Here is a 17,390-nt window from a genome sequence, read left to right on the forward strand (position 1 = left end):
CAACTGCTCATAGCCGCAGGTCACATGCCCGTCACACAACATGAAGCGCATCACCACGAGCGAGTCATCCCAACACCTGCAGTGTTTCCGTTCCGCCGCCGCTCAGCCGGCTTCGCGTGGCCGAGTCCACGCCTCCCTTTGAACATCAACGGCACCTTTTTCGCCTCTGAAAACTTGCTGTAAAGTTTCCAGCGATGATCAGATAGCACTTCTGCTATTTTTACTTCTGGTTGCGGCACCGGCCCAGAAAAAAAAAAAAAAAGATCCGAGTTGATTAGCGAAGCTCGCGAACCCTTTGTGGCGGATCTTAAAGGGACGCCTTCATCTCACGGCGCACAATGGAGCTGAAATATGCAGATAGAACGACATAATAGGCTCTCGTTCATCCTTTTTTAAGCACGCCGAGAATGCCAGCTATTCCTTTTGAACCCCTCAATGAGTAAGGAGACGTTTTAAAAAGACACTTTTATTTGCGGACAACCGCCCGAGTGCTGAGTCACTCTCCGAGCAGGTGAGATATCAAGAGTACGGGATGCACACGAGGCTCCGGCTGTCGCGCTCCGAGAGGCCTGTGCCTCCCGATGTCAGCGCGAGTCTCTCGTCTCTTCTCTGGACAATGTTTGAATGTCGTATCGTGGAGCATCCTGCTGTCGTCCAGCGGGTGATGGTGATCGACGGATAGTCACTGAGGTAAGTCAGCGCTCTGTGGAGGTGTTCCCACCGTGAGAACACACACACACACACACACACACACACACACACACCACCACCACCAATCACTAGCAATTACAGCTTGTAGGTGAAAAGGTTATTGAGAAGCAGAAGTGCTGAGTGATGAAGTCGGTAAGGCTCATGTACACACACACACACACACACACACACATATGTACACACACACACACACACACACACACACACACACACACCTGAATATGGTCTAAGCGCCCATTATAAGAGGTGCTTTTCACTGATTGAAGTCTTAACATTCCCATCCGGTGCTGATTCCCTCATCATTTCGCCCGGATGAGTATCCCGTCCTCCCCTCCATCAGCCCCGCCAGTCAGTTAATCAGGCGGGTTCACTGTGCGATAACGCCTCCAGCAGCTCCAGGGGGCGCGGCCGGATCAATGTCCTGACGTCTTGAGGGAGACGGAGCCGGCCGAGACCCGGCGGGCCCGCAGCATCCCGCCTCCCCCCGCTGCACTCTTGTCAATTCCACTCATCTCCCTCCGCTGGCTCGGACCCGGTGAGTCTCTCAGCTGAAGAAGTACGTGGAGTCTTTCACCTGCTGGAGATCAAAATCACCTGCAGAGGCAAAGAGGCGAGGTGTCAGAGCGGGTTTACGTCTGTTGGACGGTAGTTAGGAAGAGTAGATGACGTGCGGTGAAGCTTTAATCAGACACACACTACTTTAGCTTACTAAATACTGCTACAGATGCTATGCTAACACAGCTACACGGCACGAACCAGCCAGCAGAGCAGTCGCCGAAAAAAAATTCATTATTAAAAACGGTGTTACTGTTCAAAATTGGTTGATTGTGAATAAATCATGCGAGCAGCTCGGTGAGGCTGCACAGTGCTTCATGCTAAATGCTAACGGACGTTTAGCGGGTTTAATGTTCACCACGCTCACCGTGCGTTTGGCCGTTTGCATGTTTCAATTTGCACAAAACCTCAAGTCTCAGCTGACCGCTGAGGCCGATGGGAAGCTCATTAGTTGTGCAGACATCTGACATCAACCAGAAGACCTGGACCTGATGTGGGAACTGGAGACCGAGCGACCGCCAACAGAGCCAAACCCCGTTTATAATGAACTAAAAACGTCCGTCACAGAGAAAGAGTTAAAAGGAACGGCTGTCGGACGTTCGTCGGGTGTCGTTTGAGATCAGACGCCGGGTTGCAATCTTCACGAGACGGAGAAGAAGAGGAGAGGTTCATCTTGAAGTGGGTCAAACTCAGGAACCATCTTCTGCTTTTTATTATTATTTTTTTTAAATCCGCTCACGTTTTGGTTTTACTGGGCACCCGCAGTAACATTTCTATGAACTTTAATGCAACACTTAAATATTAATTGTGTCCCTGGGATGAGGCCCTGGTCCTCTTTGCCTCTCTCGCAGCAGCAGACGCCTGAATTATTGAGGAAAGGCCATGAAAACTTTAAGGACGCAAAAACTTACAGGAGATAGAAAATGAGGTTGATGTGAAAGCTTAAAAAGTAATATTATTAACTCCAAACTTTAATCGACTGAATAAAGTACGAGGTTGTACTTTCTATCTATGTGTGTTTATGAACTGTGTTTAGTGTAAGATTATTATGTAAGCGTCATGGTACCACACATACACACCAGGATTGTTGTCTGGATGAGTTTTTGGTGGCAAATGAGTCCCCCCCCCCTACCGGGGATTAGTGAAATTGTCTAATCTAATATAATCTGATGACATAATGTCCTGCATTGTGTGATAAAGAGACGTTTTTCTGACCTTATAATAAAACAATACCAAAGTAAAGAAATGTCTGTGTTTAATAGAGACACTGGAAAACCTCCAGCATCGACTCCTCCAACGAAGAACTACCGAATCGTAAAGAAAGTCAGAAGCAAGCTGTAATGGCTTTTAAGTTATTCAGTGTGTTTCTCTTCCTTTCTGTGGTCACAGAAACGCCCGATTCCCCTGAACTCCAGCTGAACTAAACACAGAGAAAACCCCCGATTCACCGACTTCTGGATCCTTCACAGTGACGATTATAGTGGATTTTATAGTCTCTGGAGTCTCACACTGAACAGTGAGCACCGGGAAACACACATGAGACCCCCCCCTCACAGGAGCACACCTGACTGGTTCAGCCGCATAAGCTGATTATACAGAGGAGGGACACAATTAACAGTAATCAATTTATACAACCCGGCTGTCGGTGCCAAGCAGACACAGTAAAGTGTGCAGATGGAGATTGAGCGAGGGGGGTTTACGTAACAGCAAAGCCTCCCTCCACCTGACCAGGCTGCCTCTCTACCTCCACTCTGGACAACAATAGACAGACGCTCGCCGTGGCGTCGGCGCGAGGCAAACCTGAACGCGCTCGACATGAATTCACATCTCATGACAGGAGCTGAAAATGTACTTGATTAAACAGGAAAAGCCGTTTAACTCGAGTCGGCTGAATACTACGTGCGGGCAACACCGACAGCTGGACAACCAACTGCAGACAATGGGGGAACTATACGAAACAATAGCACAACAACAATTAGCAATTATAAACCAAGATGGAACATACGAGGATGGTGCAAGAACCCGATTCTATAGCGTTCCTGCAAATCTCAGACAGAGCTTCAGGACGTACAAGTTCACTTCAGTCCAATTAGGGAAATGGAAGTTGGCTCTCTCAAAACAATACCCTTGCCTTTGGAGGGGCCAGCTGTTTGGGAGCCAGACAGCTGCATGCAAAACTGACCTGTCTGGGGCACTTTGGCCAGCAGCTGCATCAGCCTCCTGTGCTCCTGGTACCTCTTGTTATTGGCCTCGGTCCTGCCAGGAAACAAAAAGAAGAAAAGTTGAGAAAGAGCAGCGTGTTTGTGTGTCTAAAAAGCGCCGAGTCAAAAAGGCAACAGCACTTTTCCGAGTCCTCGTTCAAGTGGCTTCATCTGCTGACTTGTTTACACATTGAGCCCCTCTGCGGGATGTTCACACTTGAGCTGTCGAGGGCGCGCGCCCGCGCGGCGGCGCAGCGACTCGCTGGATTGGAATTAGCACATCATTAGTTAGTCTAATGTGAAGTGCGAGAGGCGGTGCAACACACCTGTCAATGTGCGAGATGTGACTGGCGCGCTCCCAATATAGCCAATTTTATGTTTTACCACCCGCCGTTGTGCCGGCATGATGACGACGACGACGACGACGACGATGATGATGATGATGATGATGATGATGATGTGTGGAACTTTGTGCAGACTGCTGGTTCCTTAAAAAGTTCAAAGATAAAACGCTCGCAGTTGACGACGCAAACTTGCTAATGTTTAGCCGGCGTTTGCCGTGGTCGCCGCCTCGTATCGGGCGCGCTAACGTGCGCTAATAATAAGCACAAAGTATACGGCGACAGTAGTTTTGCAGGTATTCGGTGATGAACATACCCAAAACGTATTTGCTAAATTAAAAAAACATTGGCCTGATGAGGACGCGAGATGTAACGCTAAAAGTTGACCAACGTTTTTTTTACAATTCATCCTCAGGGGGACATGAACTGTTTAAATCGAACTTTACAGCAATCCATCGTATAGTTGTGTTACTCTTTCACTCTTAACTACAAATGTCAACCTCATGGTAGCACGAGAGAAAAGCTCAGAGGTCACCAGCGACACAGAGATTCCTCCTGTGGGGACCAGGAATGTTTCAGCTAAATTAAATGACAATGCAGCCCATAATTTGGATATTTCAAGTGACAGGCTGGTATTACCTTGAGTTTTTAGACACTTAATACATTGTAAGGTAAGCAGAATACTCTCTCTAAGGAAGGAGTTAAATTATAATCATATTCAACTAGAGTATATTCTTGCATCAACTGTGAGGACGGCTAAAAAATATATTCAGTTACTCATCACGATAAGTGAAGGGATCCAAAAAGTCGTTATTTTCCCGCGCGTCTTTCTCTCTGTGGCGCCGACAAGAATGAATAATGTGCTCGCGAAGCTTTCAGGGGGAACATCGTTGTGTCTGAGCGAGAGGAGGCAGGAAGACGAAGGGGGCCGAGGGGCCGCTGTGGAGTAAAGGCTGGAGAGAAGGTGTCCAATTATCCCAAAAGAGAGAGGAACACAGTGGGATGATGAGCGTAACCCAGCCCGAGGCCGGCGAGACAGACAAAGAGAGAGAGAGAGAGAGAGAGAGAGAGAGAGAGAGAGAGAGAGAGAGAGAGAGAGAGAGAGAGAGAGAGAGAGAGAGAGGGGAAATCATCATATCAAATGTTTTAGATAAGCGGAGCGAAAACTCTTGTGAGATGTAACTTTAACAATCTCTCCGTCTGTTTGGACGGTTTCATAATGTGTGTGCATGCTGGAGTTGCATGTTCAGGGCAGAGTAACTTCAGTCTGCACCGTAATAGTCCATAAAGATCCTGCGGCGTTGCTTAAAACACAGACAGCGAGACGAGACCGACGGCTGCTTTGTGAGAACAATTCAAAACGGAACAAGAAGCACAGATGGCGGTAACTAAAGGGTGAAAGTATGACCATATAACAATCACACAATATTAAAAAGATACTGTATGACATGAGCTATTTGAACCCGAATAGGAAATGCTATGAAAAACAGCTGTTTTTTTCTCTCTCACTCAAGCGTGTCGCTGCATGCAGGTGTGTGCAGACTCACGCCGAGGAGCTGCAGTATTTCTGCACCAGGAAGTTGGACAGCTCCTGAAGGATCGGCTGGCTGTGCAGGGCCACAAACTGCTCCCGACAGACCTGACGGGGAGGAGGAAGAAGAGGAGGAGGAGGAAGCGTTACTTGGAGTTACTCAAAGCCTTGACCGGCGACATTAAACGGCTCTGCCGTGACTGCGCGGAGAGATCTATGTGCAAAACTAGGCGGGTACAGCGTGGATCTGATTTACAGAGCTGCAGAAAACCTTGAGAAAGCCATTCATTTTGCTGCAGGTTATATGTAATCATGGAGAAGAGGCTTAAGGCCGTGTGAAAAACGTATTGGAGCTTGAAGTCAGAGTTCTGAGTTCAAACTTCCAGGTTTTCTCCATCGAAAGAGACTTCGTTGTGCATGAGCGGTCTCTCCACACGGACTCCAGATGCAGCCGATGAACTACAAAATACACACACCGTGGAGATTACACTTTGCCAAATGTGTCAAGATTAGACTTAAATGATGGCCGGTAGACGCACGATGCATCAGTGTGAACCGATACATTTAATAACAGAATTTGAGTGACAGGCGTCAAAACTCGTCTATAAAAAACGCTTTCTATATCGATTGGCCGTCTCAGAAGTCAAAGATATTGTTCACACTCGGCCCTCATCCATATAATCTGTCATTTCTGTGACAATCTGCTCAGATTTGGGTCAAATTTTGGGTCAAATTTGCTGCGTGAACAAGCTCAACTCAATTGAGATTAAATGCTTTTAATCCAAATTTATTGCAAGTTTGTTGTTGTGTTGTGTGCATTGACATAAACAGTTGATGTGCAAATTCTTAGGGTCATTAAACTCTTGTAGAATTAGTTTTTCTCCTGAGGGCTCCTCGAAATTCACTTCAAAAAGCATAAAAGCGATTTCCGATATCACATTTAGCACATTTTTATGCATTATTTTGTGGTGTTTTTATGCGTAAATTGAAAACGTGCATCCGCGGATTTGTACTTTAATGTCAACAAAGGATTTGATAAACATTGTGAGCGCTACGGTCGTCTCAACACGCTTCTTCCTCACCGGTTTCTGTGCAAAACCAACCGCTTACTAAAGATCCACGAGGGAATTATCGGGATACTTTCCATGCATTGGTTTTGTGGTTCGTGCCGTTTAAACATCAGGCACAATCCTCGTGTTTATCTTCTCATAAGCTCTCAGTCGTTCTGGTTTGTTTTCTCCCCCCCCCTCCCGACTGTGCATGCATCTCACAGTGACATCACCCACAAACCCGTCTGTACTGGCAGCAGTAGGGGGGGGATGGAGGATGAAGGATGGAGGAAGGATCCGTCCCCATTTAAATAAGGACCTTCTTGATGTGCTTAGGTGTTGACTAAGATATCCAACACCCCTCCTCTGCCGCCCTGCTCAATTACCTGTGTAATGAGGAAAGCGTACGCGCACATCAAGAGCATATGAGAGAGGATAAATGTACTGGGAGGGAACTGCTTCATTGCTTGGATGAAGACATAAAACTGTGACTGAGCTCTGAAGCTACAGCCACAGAGAACTGGGTCTTCGTGGTAATTTGATCCATTTTATGCTGAGCTGTGTCTCAGTCTGGGCCCGTAGACGAGCTACTTTCAGCATGCAGGGGACAGCCGTTTAATGATGGCGCTACCTGCAGCCAGCAGCCTGCAAACCTGTGACGCTGGGAGAATATTCAGTCTGGCTTCAAAGAGCGGATGCTTCTACTTTAGCACAAGGGATGTGAACTTTTCAATTAATCAGCTAAAAAAAAAAAAGACGAATTCTAAACCTTGATGGTCGGCAGACAGGATGAAACTGCTCTGCAAGGAGGATGATGAATGAGTTAAAAAGATACCTTGTTCATGGTGTCCACATCGAGGGCGTGGGTCCAAAAGCAGTCGTGGACCGAGACGAACGTCAAGCCGGCACTGAGACCGCAGATGAGGGGAGGGGGGCGAGAACATCAGAGAACGAGAGCACAGAAGACAGAGTAGAACATTAAAAATAAAGTAGACTTTGAAAGAAAAGGTGCATTACACGACGATAATTGCTGGAGCCCTGACGGACGCTCATTCAAATCAGGTGTGAGTTATCGCGCCCGTCGAGGGGCCCATTCTGTGAGTTGAGCTAATATTACGAGGCGTATCATACGACGCTCGCCGAGTCTGAGGCGATAATTGCATTCAAGCCGAGAGGGTACAAAAGGAAAAGCTATTTGAGGTCATGAATACATGGAGGGACAATGTCAGAAGCGTATTACAGACTGCCTTTATAAGACGAATGGCTCCCAGAGAGAAGAACAAAAAAAAAGAGAAGAGGCGGGCCGGGAACTCCTGGCTGTGAGCGTGCAGGATGTTGCAGGATACCTGTAGCAGTGGAGCGCGGTCAGCATCATGTGTGTGGAGTCCAGGGAGTGGATGAAGTTTGGCGGGAAGGCGTTCTTCTGTTTAACTGTGTCCGGCCTCCTGCGACGTGACAGAAAAGCCGAGCACAGACATGTACAAATGAATAATAATCAGAACTTTATTTTTTTTTTTAGAAAGCATCAAACGGGGCGTTTCAGCTAACTCTTTTCACTCGACTGAAGTGGCCTTGTTGTGAACTTCTGTTAATCACCTGGGAGACAGTTAACAATCCTGTATTTTTGTTCCCTTTTATTTTTTTTTAAGTGTATGCACGACTCGGGAGACAGCGCGCGTTCACAGGAACTGCATTAACACTCAATTGTTCTTTTCGAGGATGCTTTTAAGTCGGATGTTGCAGTGAATTTGTGGCGGCTCAGCGAGTACAGAGCTCGAGATATGGAGCTGGAGACGACAGCTAGACTCCTTCCAACACACACACACACACACACATTGTATATCTATTGGACATCACTTTGCCAGCTCCTGTGGCCCATAATGTAAAAAGCATTGTTTCATGTGATGGGCCTGGTTGTCTAGTCAATATGAAAGCACACAAATATAGAAGTGACATGAAAAAAAGAAAGAAACGGGACAAGGTAATATGAATGCAGCACTGCTGCTACTGATGATGGAACTGGCAGTAAAAAAAAAAAAAAAGCATCCAGCCAATCTGTATCGCATGTTCCCATTACCCTGAGCCTGTGCCATTCAAATCCTCCGGGCTGCCACAGACCAGAACGCTCTTCTAATGGGAATGGAGACAGAGCGGAGAGAGCTTGGGCCAGTCCCAAAGCTAACACACACACACACACACACACACACACACACACTCTGTCTGTCAGTCTTGTTTACCTTCTGTCCGCTTCATTTTTGGCTTGGAAAATGTTTAGACTTTTATCAGAGCGCCGTTAGTTCTGCTGTGTCGGGCTTGAGCTGAACAAAAACAAGTATCCTAGAGATTTATTCGCGAGCTCACTCAGCCGTCAGGACAAGGCTGTCTTTTTTCCTCTCTCCTTCCTTTGTCTCACACCTCCATGCACATCTTTCTTTGTCAAAAAGTGCTATACATATTGAGTCAACACATTTCGTCATAGTCCTCATGTACAAAATGAAAACTATCAATAAGTTAGACAGGATTTGCTTTGATGTGTTTTTACTGTTTATCTGAAATTAGCTTAACTTTCACTATACAACTCGAACTTAATCCATTGGTTGTTGTTTTTTGTTGATGTTGAATAATGTCACAAACTTCTCGTAAGATAAACTCATTTGAAAACTATTTGTGACCATTTATGATGCGTATTTTCGCACGAACCCTTTTTTTTCTTGTTAAGGAGTGTGTACTGTTTTAGCAGTAGTTTGATTTTGCAGTATATTGTGTTAAATTAAGCTTCTGGACTACTTTTTTTTGTTGCAATTTGACTTCTTTCATTTTAAACTGGAAGTGTAAAACTATGCTTTTAAAAGGTTTTCCCAAACACCTCCGACACCATTTCCTTTTGACAAAAGCAAAGTTACATCTGAGTTTGAGGAGGCAATTAGTGGAAATACAGAGTGGAGAAAGAGCTTTTGTGCAGCTGAACCTTTTTTTCTTTCTTCTTCTTGTAAAATGTAAGCTAATTGCCTCCTGAGAGCTCCACTTTCTACTTCCATTCACCTCTAAAAGCTGCAAAGAGAGATGTCAGGCGCTCTGCAGCTACACTTTAGAAACGACTGCAAACTCACGTAAGACCAATAAAAAATTAAAAAAAACCAAGACAGAAAAGCTGCGGTGAACACAGTTTCTCTCATCGGCTATCTGGTGTCTTTGTTCCGGATTACAAATATGACACGTCAGCAAAAAAAATAAATAAACGTCAATGAGCGCCACGAGAGAATACAGATGCATTTCATGGGTCACTTTCAGTGAGAGAAGAGAGAACAGATGTTCGCTGCAGGACGACTTACTCTTTGCCGTCGTGATTGATCTTGAGGGAGATTTGTTGCATGGGGCTTTTTACCTGCAGGGGCGAAACAAACACAAAGAAATGAGCCGGGTTAATCATCTGAAGTCCAATCGGATGAGAACATTATGAACTTTAAAGTCTAATTATGTACAAGATGTCTTTGTACTTTTGTAGCGCTGCCACGGGAAAAAAAGTCCCATGTTTTTATTGTTTTACTGCATGAGAGCATTAGACAGCTTAATGTCTTGAAACAAGGGAATATTAAATATGAGGACATTTATTTTTCATGAATGTTCTTAAAAACAGGAAAATAGAACAATATAGAAAATATACATCAAAATAAAAACTGGTCTTGAATGCTAAAATATTCAAGTTGCCGTCATAGACGACAAATAAAAGCAATAAATCATATCAGAGAAGCTGGAAGCGGCTTCCTGTACATCACATTTGCTTCAAACATGACAAAAGATTTATTGATCATGAAAATAGTGGCAGATTAATTTTCTGTTGATCAAAATTATTGATTTATTGACAAAAGTGTCAAGTAGTCATACTGTCATACACTGGATATATATGTTACCTTCCAGGCAAAGATCAGATATTAATTGTTTAAGTTCCAAAAAAGAAAAACGTTAGGAGGATGAAAACTGGAAAGTATGACAATAAAATCTACTAATATACATTGAGAGGTTTAAATTTGACCAGTGTGTATGGTATGTTACGACATTTTGAAAAACTGAATGAATGAAAACTGAAATTTAAAAGAGTAACGCAACTTGCATTTTAACACATACAATGCTGGTTTCATGACTTGAGAGGCCGCAAAATCAACACAACAAAACCACAGCTGACACGAGTGCCTTCACCGAAGGGACATTTCAGAGTTATTAAGCCCAAAACGTAAATCCATTTTACCTTCCTTGCCTCAGGTTGACCTATTGGTCGTCACTTTCTCAGCCCAATTGAACGAATTAGGAGTGAAAGTCAATAAATTGACCAACAAATCATGCAATACAACACATATAGAAGAAGATCTATAGCCACCCTTCCATCCGTCCATCCATCTTCCAGCTGCTTGTGCGGTTCAGGGTGTCACAGGGTGTCACAGGGTGTCACAAGGTGTCACAGGGTGTCGACACAACGCTGCTTGAGCCCTAAAGGCTGCGATTGTGGTTCAAAGGTTGGACTCTGCTTTACTGATCAACAATCGCTGTGGTCGTCATTACACGGGCAGGTTTATGTCTATCTATTTCCAAATGAGCATTAAATGTTATTAAAAGTATATTTTCTTTCTGCTGTGCAGAGTTATTCTCCATCATCCTTCGGGTGCATATTTTTAGCATTAAGATCTCGACAAAAAAAACAAAAAACGTTGCTTTTCTCTTTTAAGATTTCCCACTCCTCCTTATAAAATAATCCCTCACCCCGACATCTTGTTTCAAGAGGAATTACGTCGCGTTAAGGAAGTAAAGTGCCATCGAGAGTCTCACCTGTTCCCACCTCGCGCTCACAGACTCAGACACCTCTACAGAAAGGCAAACGCACACATCTGGATCCACACACAAACAGGCGGCAGGAGATGAGTTAGCTCGTGGTGGCGCACAGTCATCACACACAGGAAATAGATGGAAAAGAGAGCCAGAGAAAGGAAATGAACGACAGGAAACTTCCAAGCCGGGGGCATCCCCATTACTGAAGTACCGCTGGTACAATGTCACACCTCAGTAAAGATAGGTGGTCATCAAAGTATAGTACTACTACTTCACCGAATACTACTACAGGAGTATTATCAAAACAAGCCTGATGACCAATCAGAGGAAAAGCCCGACGTATCAAGCACAGCACGGTGTTTGCAGGTCTACACACACACACACACACACGGCAAATACATGGTTCTGATCTCTGCTGTTTTCTTCATAGCATCATCAATTTTTTTTCTACATTTTTACACGCTCCACGACCCAACAGCAAAAGCCTTTAGTTCCTAGTGGAAGGGAAGACTCGGCGCTCTAATCTCCCAAGCCTTCAGGGTCCATCCAGTTCGCCGTGCCAAGGCATCTGTGGCATGGCAGTCTTTTCCCTCCCGCCCCGACACCTTGGAACCGAGCCCGGGTGCAGACGACGGGCGACTATCAGGAGCGAGATACGACCGGCGACAGGAAGCCGGCGGCGGCTCGTCAGCGTGAGCGTTAGTGCGTTTACCTTTTGTATTCAGCCTGAACTTACGCCTCGTTTGTCTGTCGCTCTGTATGAACGCAGTTGAGTTTTTGTAACGACGACGCAGGAAAACGCTTAACAATGAAATAATACTCCGAGCGCTTTTATTGTGAAAGGTCATCAGGCACTTGTGTCGTTAGTCCTTGCCCAGATTTACCCACAAGCATTTAAATGAACTGAATTGGTTCCCAATTATTTAGAAGGCTCACACGAGAATAAAAATATGTTAATTTTTTTGATTTAAAGTCCAATACACAATATAAAATAAATAAAGAAACAAATCCGTTCCTTTCGGGCAGCATGACGGCTTAGTTGTTAGAGCTGAGCCCTTCAGAGTGAGGCTTACATGTGCTGTGTTTGCACGGGTTAGAGAAAGAAAATAGATGGATTAACTCATTAAAGTTGTTGGTTTGCTTTATACTACTATTGATCGTCTGGCTGCGAACACATTTTACAAATGTGTTGCTGTGTTGGGTCCTTGAATTCAACTCTTTTATTGTCTGTAACACCACCAACAGGAGAGCATAGCATAACCGCTGCTGTTCAGACACCCATAGGAGGCTTTCATAACCGTGTCGGGTGCTAATGTACAGCTCTTATATTTGTAATATCTCGCTTGCTTCTCTGTGCGCTGAACCCCGAGGACACAGAGGCCCTTTGAAGTGCACATCCATCAACAATCTGAACTATTCCCCATTTTGCAGAGTCTATAATGACCTCCTCGAAAAGCTGGAGACCAGACATTTCATGTGGGACGCTCTCCCTAATGCTGCATTATCGAAATGGGCCCTGATGGAGAGGTCTTTTCACACCTTTAAAAACGAAAAAAAAGGGGAGAAGTGCACTCTGGAGCAGACTCACACTGTGCTACTTCAATGATTCAGTCTATTGATTTTAGTCGGCATCGGCGAAAACGACGAGCTGGAAATTGGGACATCAAGACGGCCATTTATAATGAAACCAGGTGACACTTTTTGGAATTGGTCCACTGACATTATTGAGTCATATTGAGTTTGCGCTCTCATCGGAGCTGTTTGAGATATTACATCCTGAAGAGCGTTTTGGGTGACGGATGCAAGACGTACACACCCAGTAGAGTGGTCCGGGGTGCTGTCAGTTATTCTATTACTCAGTGCAAAAAAACTTTATCACTCTCAGACAGAATATTCCAATGATTTTAAAGAGCCACCATGAGGTCGAGTGTTTTGTAAATTAAATTTGGTGCAGACGTTCAAGCTCTCCTCGAGGTGAATTATGAGAACCACTGCGCCCTCGAACTCTGGCGACCTTGTTCTCAACACTTTGTCTACAGAAATTGTTGATTCGTCTAGCTCAATATGAACGTACCAGATATACGTCCCTCAAAGTTTGTCTCGTCAAGTTCTCCACTACAGAGCGTCCCCATAGCATACTGAACAAATGAAAACTTCGACCTGAGGATGGAAAGAAACGAAGTGGCCGTGGTAATCATAATACACCTCGAGGAGGGCTTGAATGTCTGCATCAAATTTAATTTAAAAAAGCACTCAACCTCTCGGTGGGTCACCGAAAAATAATTAGAATACATATACTGATTTTGAGTGATATAGGTTTGTCCAAAATGTGAGCCAACCCATCAAGATTTCCAGATATTTTGCAGAGGTAAAACATTTGCTGTGAGCGCGAGTGGAGAAGCCAGGAGGATATAATGCACCAAATGTCACGCCAATCCATCTAATAGTGATAATATTTCCCTTTACAACCGAAACGGCCAACCTCTCCATGGTGCAAAAGTAATTGGTTCAGTGCGGTTCATCCTCTGGGGATCAGAAAAAAACCTGGATAAACGTGTCAAGGCAATTGTAAAATGTAATAGTTGTTGAGATGAAAGTGGCAGACCAAGTAACCGATCCATTGACCACGCCCGCTAGCTGTATGACAATAGTATTGGTATAAAAATGACGGATAATGTTCGAGGTTACACTTTTGTTGTATTTGATCTTCTACTTCTCAGAGTAGAAAACAACAGAGGAGGTGCTTTGATGGTAATAAGACAATGTATACTTACTTTTCTGTAAATTATATTTCCTATGGCGGCCTTGCTGTCAAACATCTAGCACTGTAAATATTACATAATAGGGATTAAAGTGACGGGGGTTGCTAGTTCAAAGGCGCCGGCGAGCTCCTCGGTTCAGACGTTCGAGTGGAATACTTGAAGATCGTCGTGTGATGAATGACAGAATCGCACAATTATCAAGAAACAGGTTTAAAAAGAAGCGTATAGTGTGGTAAGAACCCCCATTAGTTCGTGCCGCGGCTGCTATCTCATCCCTCACGGCTCGAGGAGGACTCGTGTGGGGAATCTGTCCGTCACCTGCCTCTTTGTGTGCCAACGGATAGGTCAGAGAGAGAGAGCGACGCAAAAAAAGGTGCGAGGGTGAAAGCGATGGAGGTTACGCTTGGTGTGAGCAATGGACTGGCACGCCGTAAACGAGGTCACCGCCCCACACCGAACGACTCTTCATTATAATGCATACGTGCATGATTTGTGTCCCGAGACCCGACTCAAACCCAGAGGCCGTGATGAACGAGGCCTTGGCTGGACGCTGCTGTGTGTCTGTGGGGAATGGGCTCCTGTGGTCTAAATCACACGAGAGTGGCAGCGGCGCAGATGGTCACGGATACAACCGCCCGTCACGAAGCTTATATAAGCCGTGCTGCCAAGAGGGGAATCCCTATTTATCACACACGGCTCATCCATTGAAGTGGATGCAGCTTCTTTTTCTCTGCTGTTCCGGGTCGCCTGGTTCACCCCCTCGCCTTCTCTTGAAGACACTTGCAGACTCTTTGACACCGACACACACCGACACACACACCGACACACACACCCCTCTGAATCTCGCCACACTGCCACTGACCTTTTTTCAAGCCTTCTTGCTATCAAACTGTCTTTTTCTTCCACTCTTGGATGCCCTTGACACGAAAAACTGCATTCATTATTTCATCCCAAAATGCCACAAGATTCTGCAAGATCACCGATACTCCATGCCACCCCCCTGGGAACGGCTCTCTTCTGTTTTACCGGGCAAAAAAAGAGGCATGGAGGGCATGTCGGCGACATTTAGAGATACCAAGTTCCCTTCAGAATGAGAAAAGACGACATTGTGCAGGCCCGGAGAATGTTTCTATACAAAGGAAAAGTAGACCAGACAGAAGGGCATCCTCTTTTTAGCCAAGAGATGGTAAATGTCCACAAAGAGAGTAGAAATTGGCCACAAAGATGTATAAAGCAACCACTAATAGGTACAGCACAACCACAACGAGACTTAACTGACCCTGAAGTGCCACAAAAACCAGCACAAGGAGACACACAGCAACATGAAACGGTCGCAAAACTACCAAAATAACTCAAATGAAGCACAAATAGATGCAACGGCGAGCAAAAATAGACACAGAATGACCACAAAAGAAATACAAAGTGACCGCAAACTGTTTCTCTCTCAGTGGGTGGGTTCCTGTTGTGTGTCTGTCCCCACTGTCTCATAATGCCTCCATGATTAGGAAGATTGTTTTTATTTTTGAAAAAAAAGGTATTACCTCTTACGGCTTAGACCACATCATACTGAACTATCTATCAATGTTGACAGTGGACTATATTTCTACTTGTACTGTACGAAAAAAAACTAGCACAAAGCGCGACTGTCCACCAATGATGAGCACAAAAAAAAAACCCAAACCTAACTGCATCTTTCCACAGAGGACATTAGATCACTCAGCTTTTAGTCACGCTATGAACTCACAAATCCAGTCAAATCCAGCCAATCCAGCGGACGACTCCCCTGTGTCACCATTCCCTGAGAGTGAGATTTCACTGTAACCTTGCCCGGGAGGGGAGAGCGAGAAATAAACAAGGAATATGAGCCGTGAGTGACCTCTGATCCGATTAGCATCTCCCAATCCTGTTAAGCGGCCTCCCTGATGTATGTTTCAAGCTCCATTCAGCTACTCCATCCTACTTTAATGTGCTCAACTCCCATCAGCCACGGAAAATACTCGACTGCACTGGCGGGCATTCGTGCTCCTCTCCGTACGCACACTGAAAAGCGCCAACGAGCAGAAATGCTCAAAGACACACACGGTGTATCGTGTCGCTCCTTTCGCTGCCTTTATTAGTTTTCTTTCTGTGCACTTCATCTTCCTGTGCTATCGAGAGTCTAATTACTAATGACCCCCTAGAAACACGGTGGCCTTGGATTTAAGAGGCAGAGAGAGAGGAGACTGGGAGATTGAATTTAATCCAGCCGCGCGGGGAAAAGGTGACCTTTCTGCAAAGTTGCATTGTTGTTGCCCAATGATGCAGCTGGATTAGAGAATTATTGACGGGGGATGAAAAAAAAAAGTTATCTGTGAAATGTGAGCAAAAAAACAAACAAACAAACAAACAAAAACCCCTCGTTCATCCGTGAAGTCATCATCATCATCGGGCCTTGAAAATGCACACGCTAATCAGCTTCCTTGTCCATGCCGGACATTAGAAGAAGCAGATCAAATCAAAGGAAATCGGCCTACATCGACAGAGAAAGAGAGAGAGAGAGGTGCACCCTCGGGAGACCTCGCCATCTGTCACCCTCGCTCTCTTGCACCTTCGTATGAGGTGTCACTCCCCCCTCTGAGCCAACCGTCTGCTTGATGTCATCATAAAGAGCAGGCGGCACGCTGGGCCGGCCCATCAGCTATCTGACTGCGTGTGCTTGGCATACGCTGTACGTCCGTCTCTCCTCTCACTTAGTGAATGACCTTAAGGACGGAGAGGTCAAAATAGATTATCTGTAATCACACACACACATACACACAAGCATGTTTATCTGCAGATGTGCTGGCACACAGACGCGCTACCGTCAGGCTCTCCCACAGTGACGGACAGCTCTAGTGATGTCGTCGGGCTCCGTTACGGTAGAGGCACTCACGGCAATCGCGCGACACCATCGGAGACGCACTCCCGCAGCGAAAGCATCGTACGTTCCACCCTGCAAAGCATCCAGAGCTCATGCCTTCATGAGTCACTGGGTACCCTGCATGCCAGAAGACTGAAACAATCATTATTTTAGGGAGTTGGAGAAGAAAAAGAAAGAAGAATTAAAAGCGCAAACACACACACACAGAAAAAAAGAAGTGAATAATTTAGGTTTTCGCCTAAAAATAGAGGTCAACCCCGAAGGGATGAGTAGTGGACACACTAAACTCAAAGCCAGACAACAGCACAACTCACACGCTCGCTTTGTGCTTCGAGATGGAAACATTAGTATAGAGATATTAGTCTGTGAAATAAGTCCACGGGCGCCGATGTATCCGAAAAGAAATCCTGTTTCCTTTTCTTTTTTTTTTTTTAAACCTGGACAGCCCAGAGAGTGTCGAGTGCATCCAGTCAAGTTCCCATTTGTGCAGATAAGAGCACTTGTCCATTATCTATCTGTT

At 45.3% G+C, this 17,390-nt stretch overlaps 1 protein-coding gene across 2 annotated transcripts in view; it reads right to left on the reverse strand.

The window, feature by feature from the left end:
• Positions 1-391: 391 nt before the first annotated feature.
• Positions 392-17,390, reverse strand: part of polrmt (polymerase (RNA) mitochondrial (DNA directed)) — a 42,936-nt gene continuing 25,937 nt past the window's right edge. Inside the window, exons 16-22 of one of the 2 annotated variants that reach the window (XR_011078319.1) lie at positions 9,721-9,773; positions 7,735-7,833; positions 7,224-7,296; positions 5,356-5,447; positions 3,449-3,522; positions 927-1,305; positions 392-703 (exon numbers count right to left, since the gene is read on the reverse strand). Coding sequence is in view for 1 of the 2 variants with exons in the window: in XM_068591487.1 (XP_068447588.1) it covers positions 1,256-1,305; positions 3,449-3,522; positions 5,356-5,447; positions 7,224-7,296; positions 7,735-7,833; positions 9,721-9,773 (441 nt within the window). In the remaining variant the exon portion in view is untranslated. Of the gene's footprint in view, positions 1,306-3,448; positions 3,523-5,355; positions 5,448-7,223; positions 7,297-7,734; positions 7,834-9,720; positions 9,774-17,390 lie in introns of both variants that reach the window. The other variant, XM_068591487.1, reaches the window with a different exon arrangement.

Source organism: Clinocottus analis, unplaced genomic scaffold (assembly GCF_023055335.1).
Source record: "Clinocottus analis isolate CAN_PGR_092001 unplaced genomic scaffold, fCliAna1.0.p SCAF_25, whole genome shotgun sequence".
Classification (NCBI taxonomy): domain Eukaryota; kingdom Metazoa; phylum Chordata; class Actinopteri; order Perciformes; family Cottidae; genus Clinocottus; species Clinocottus analis.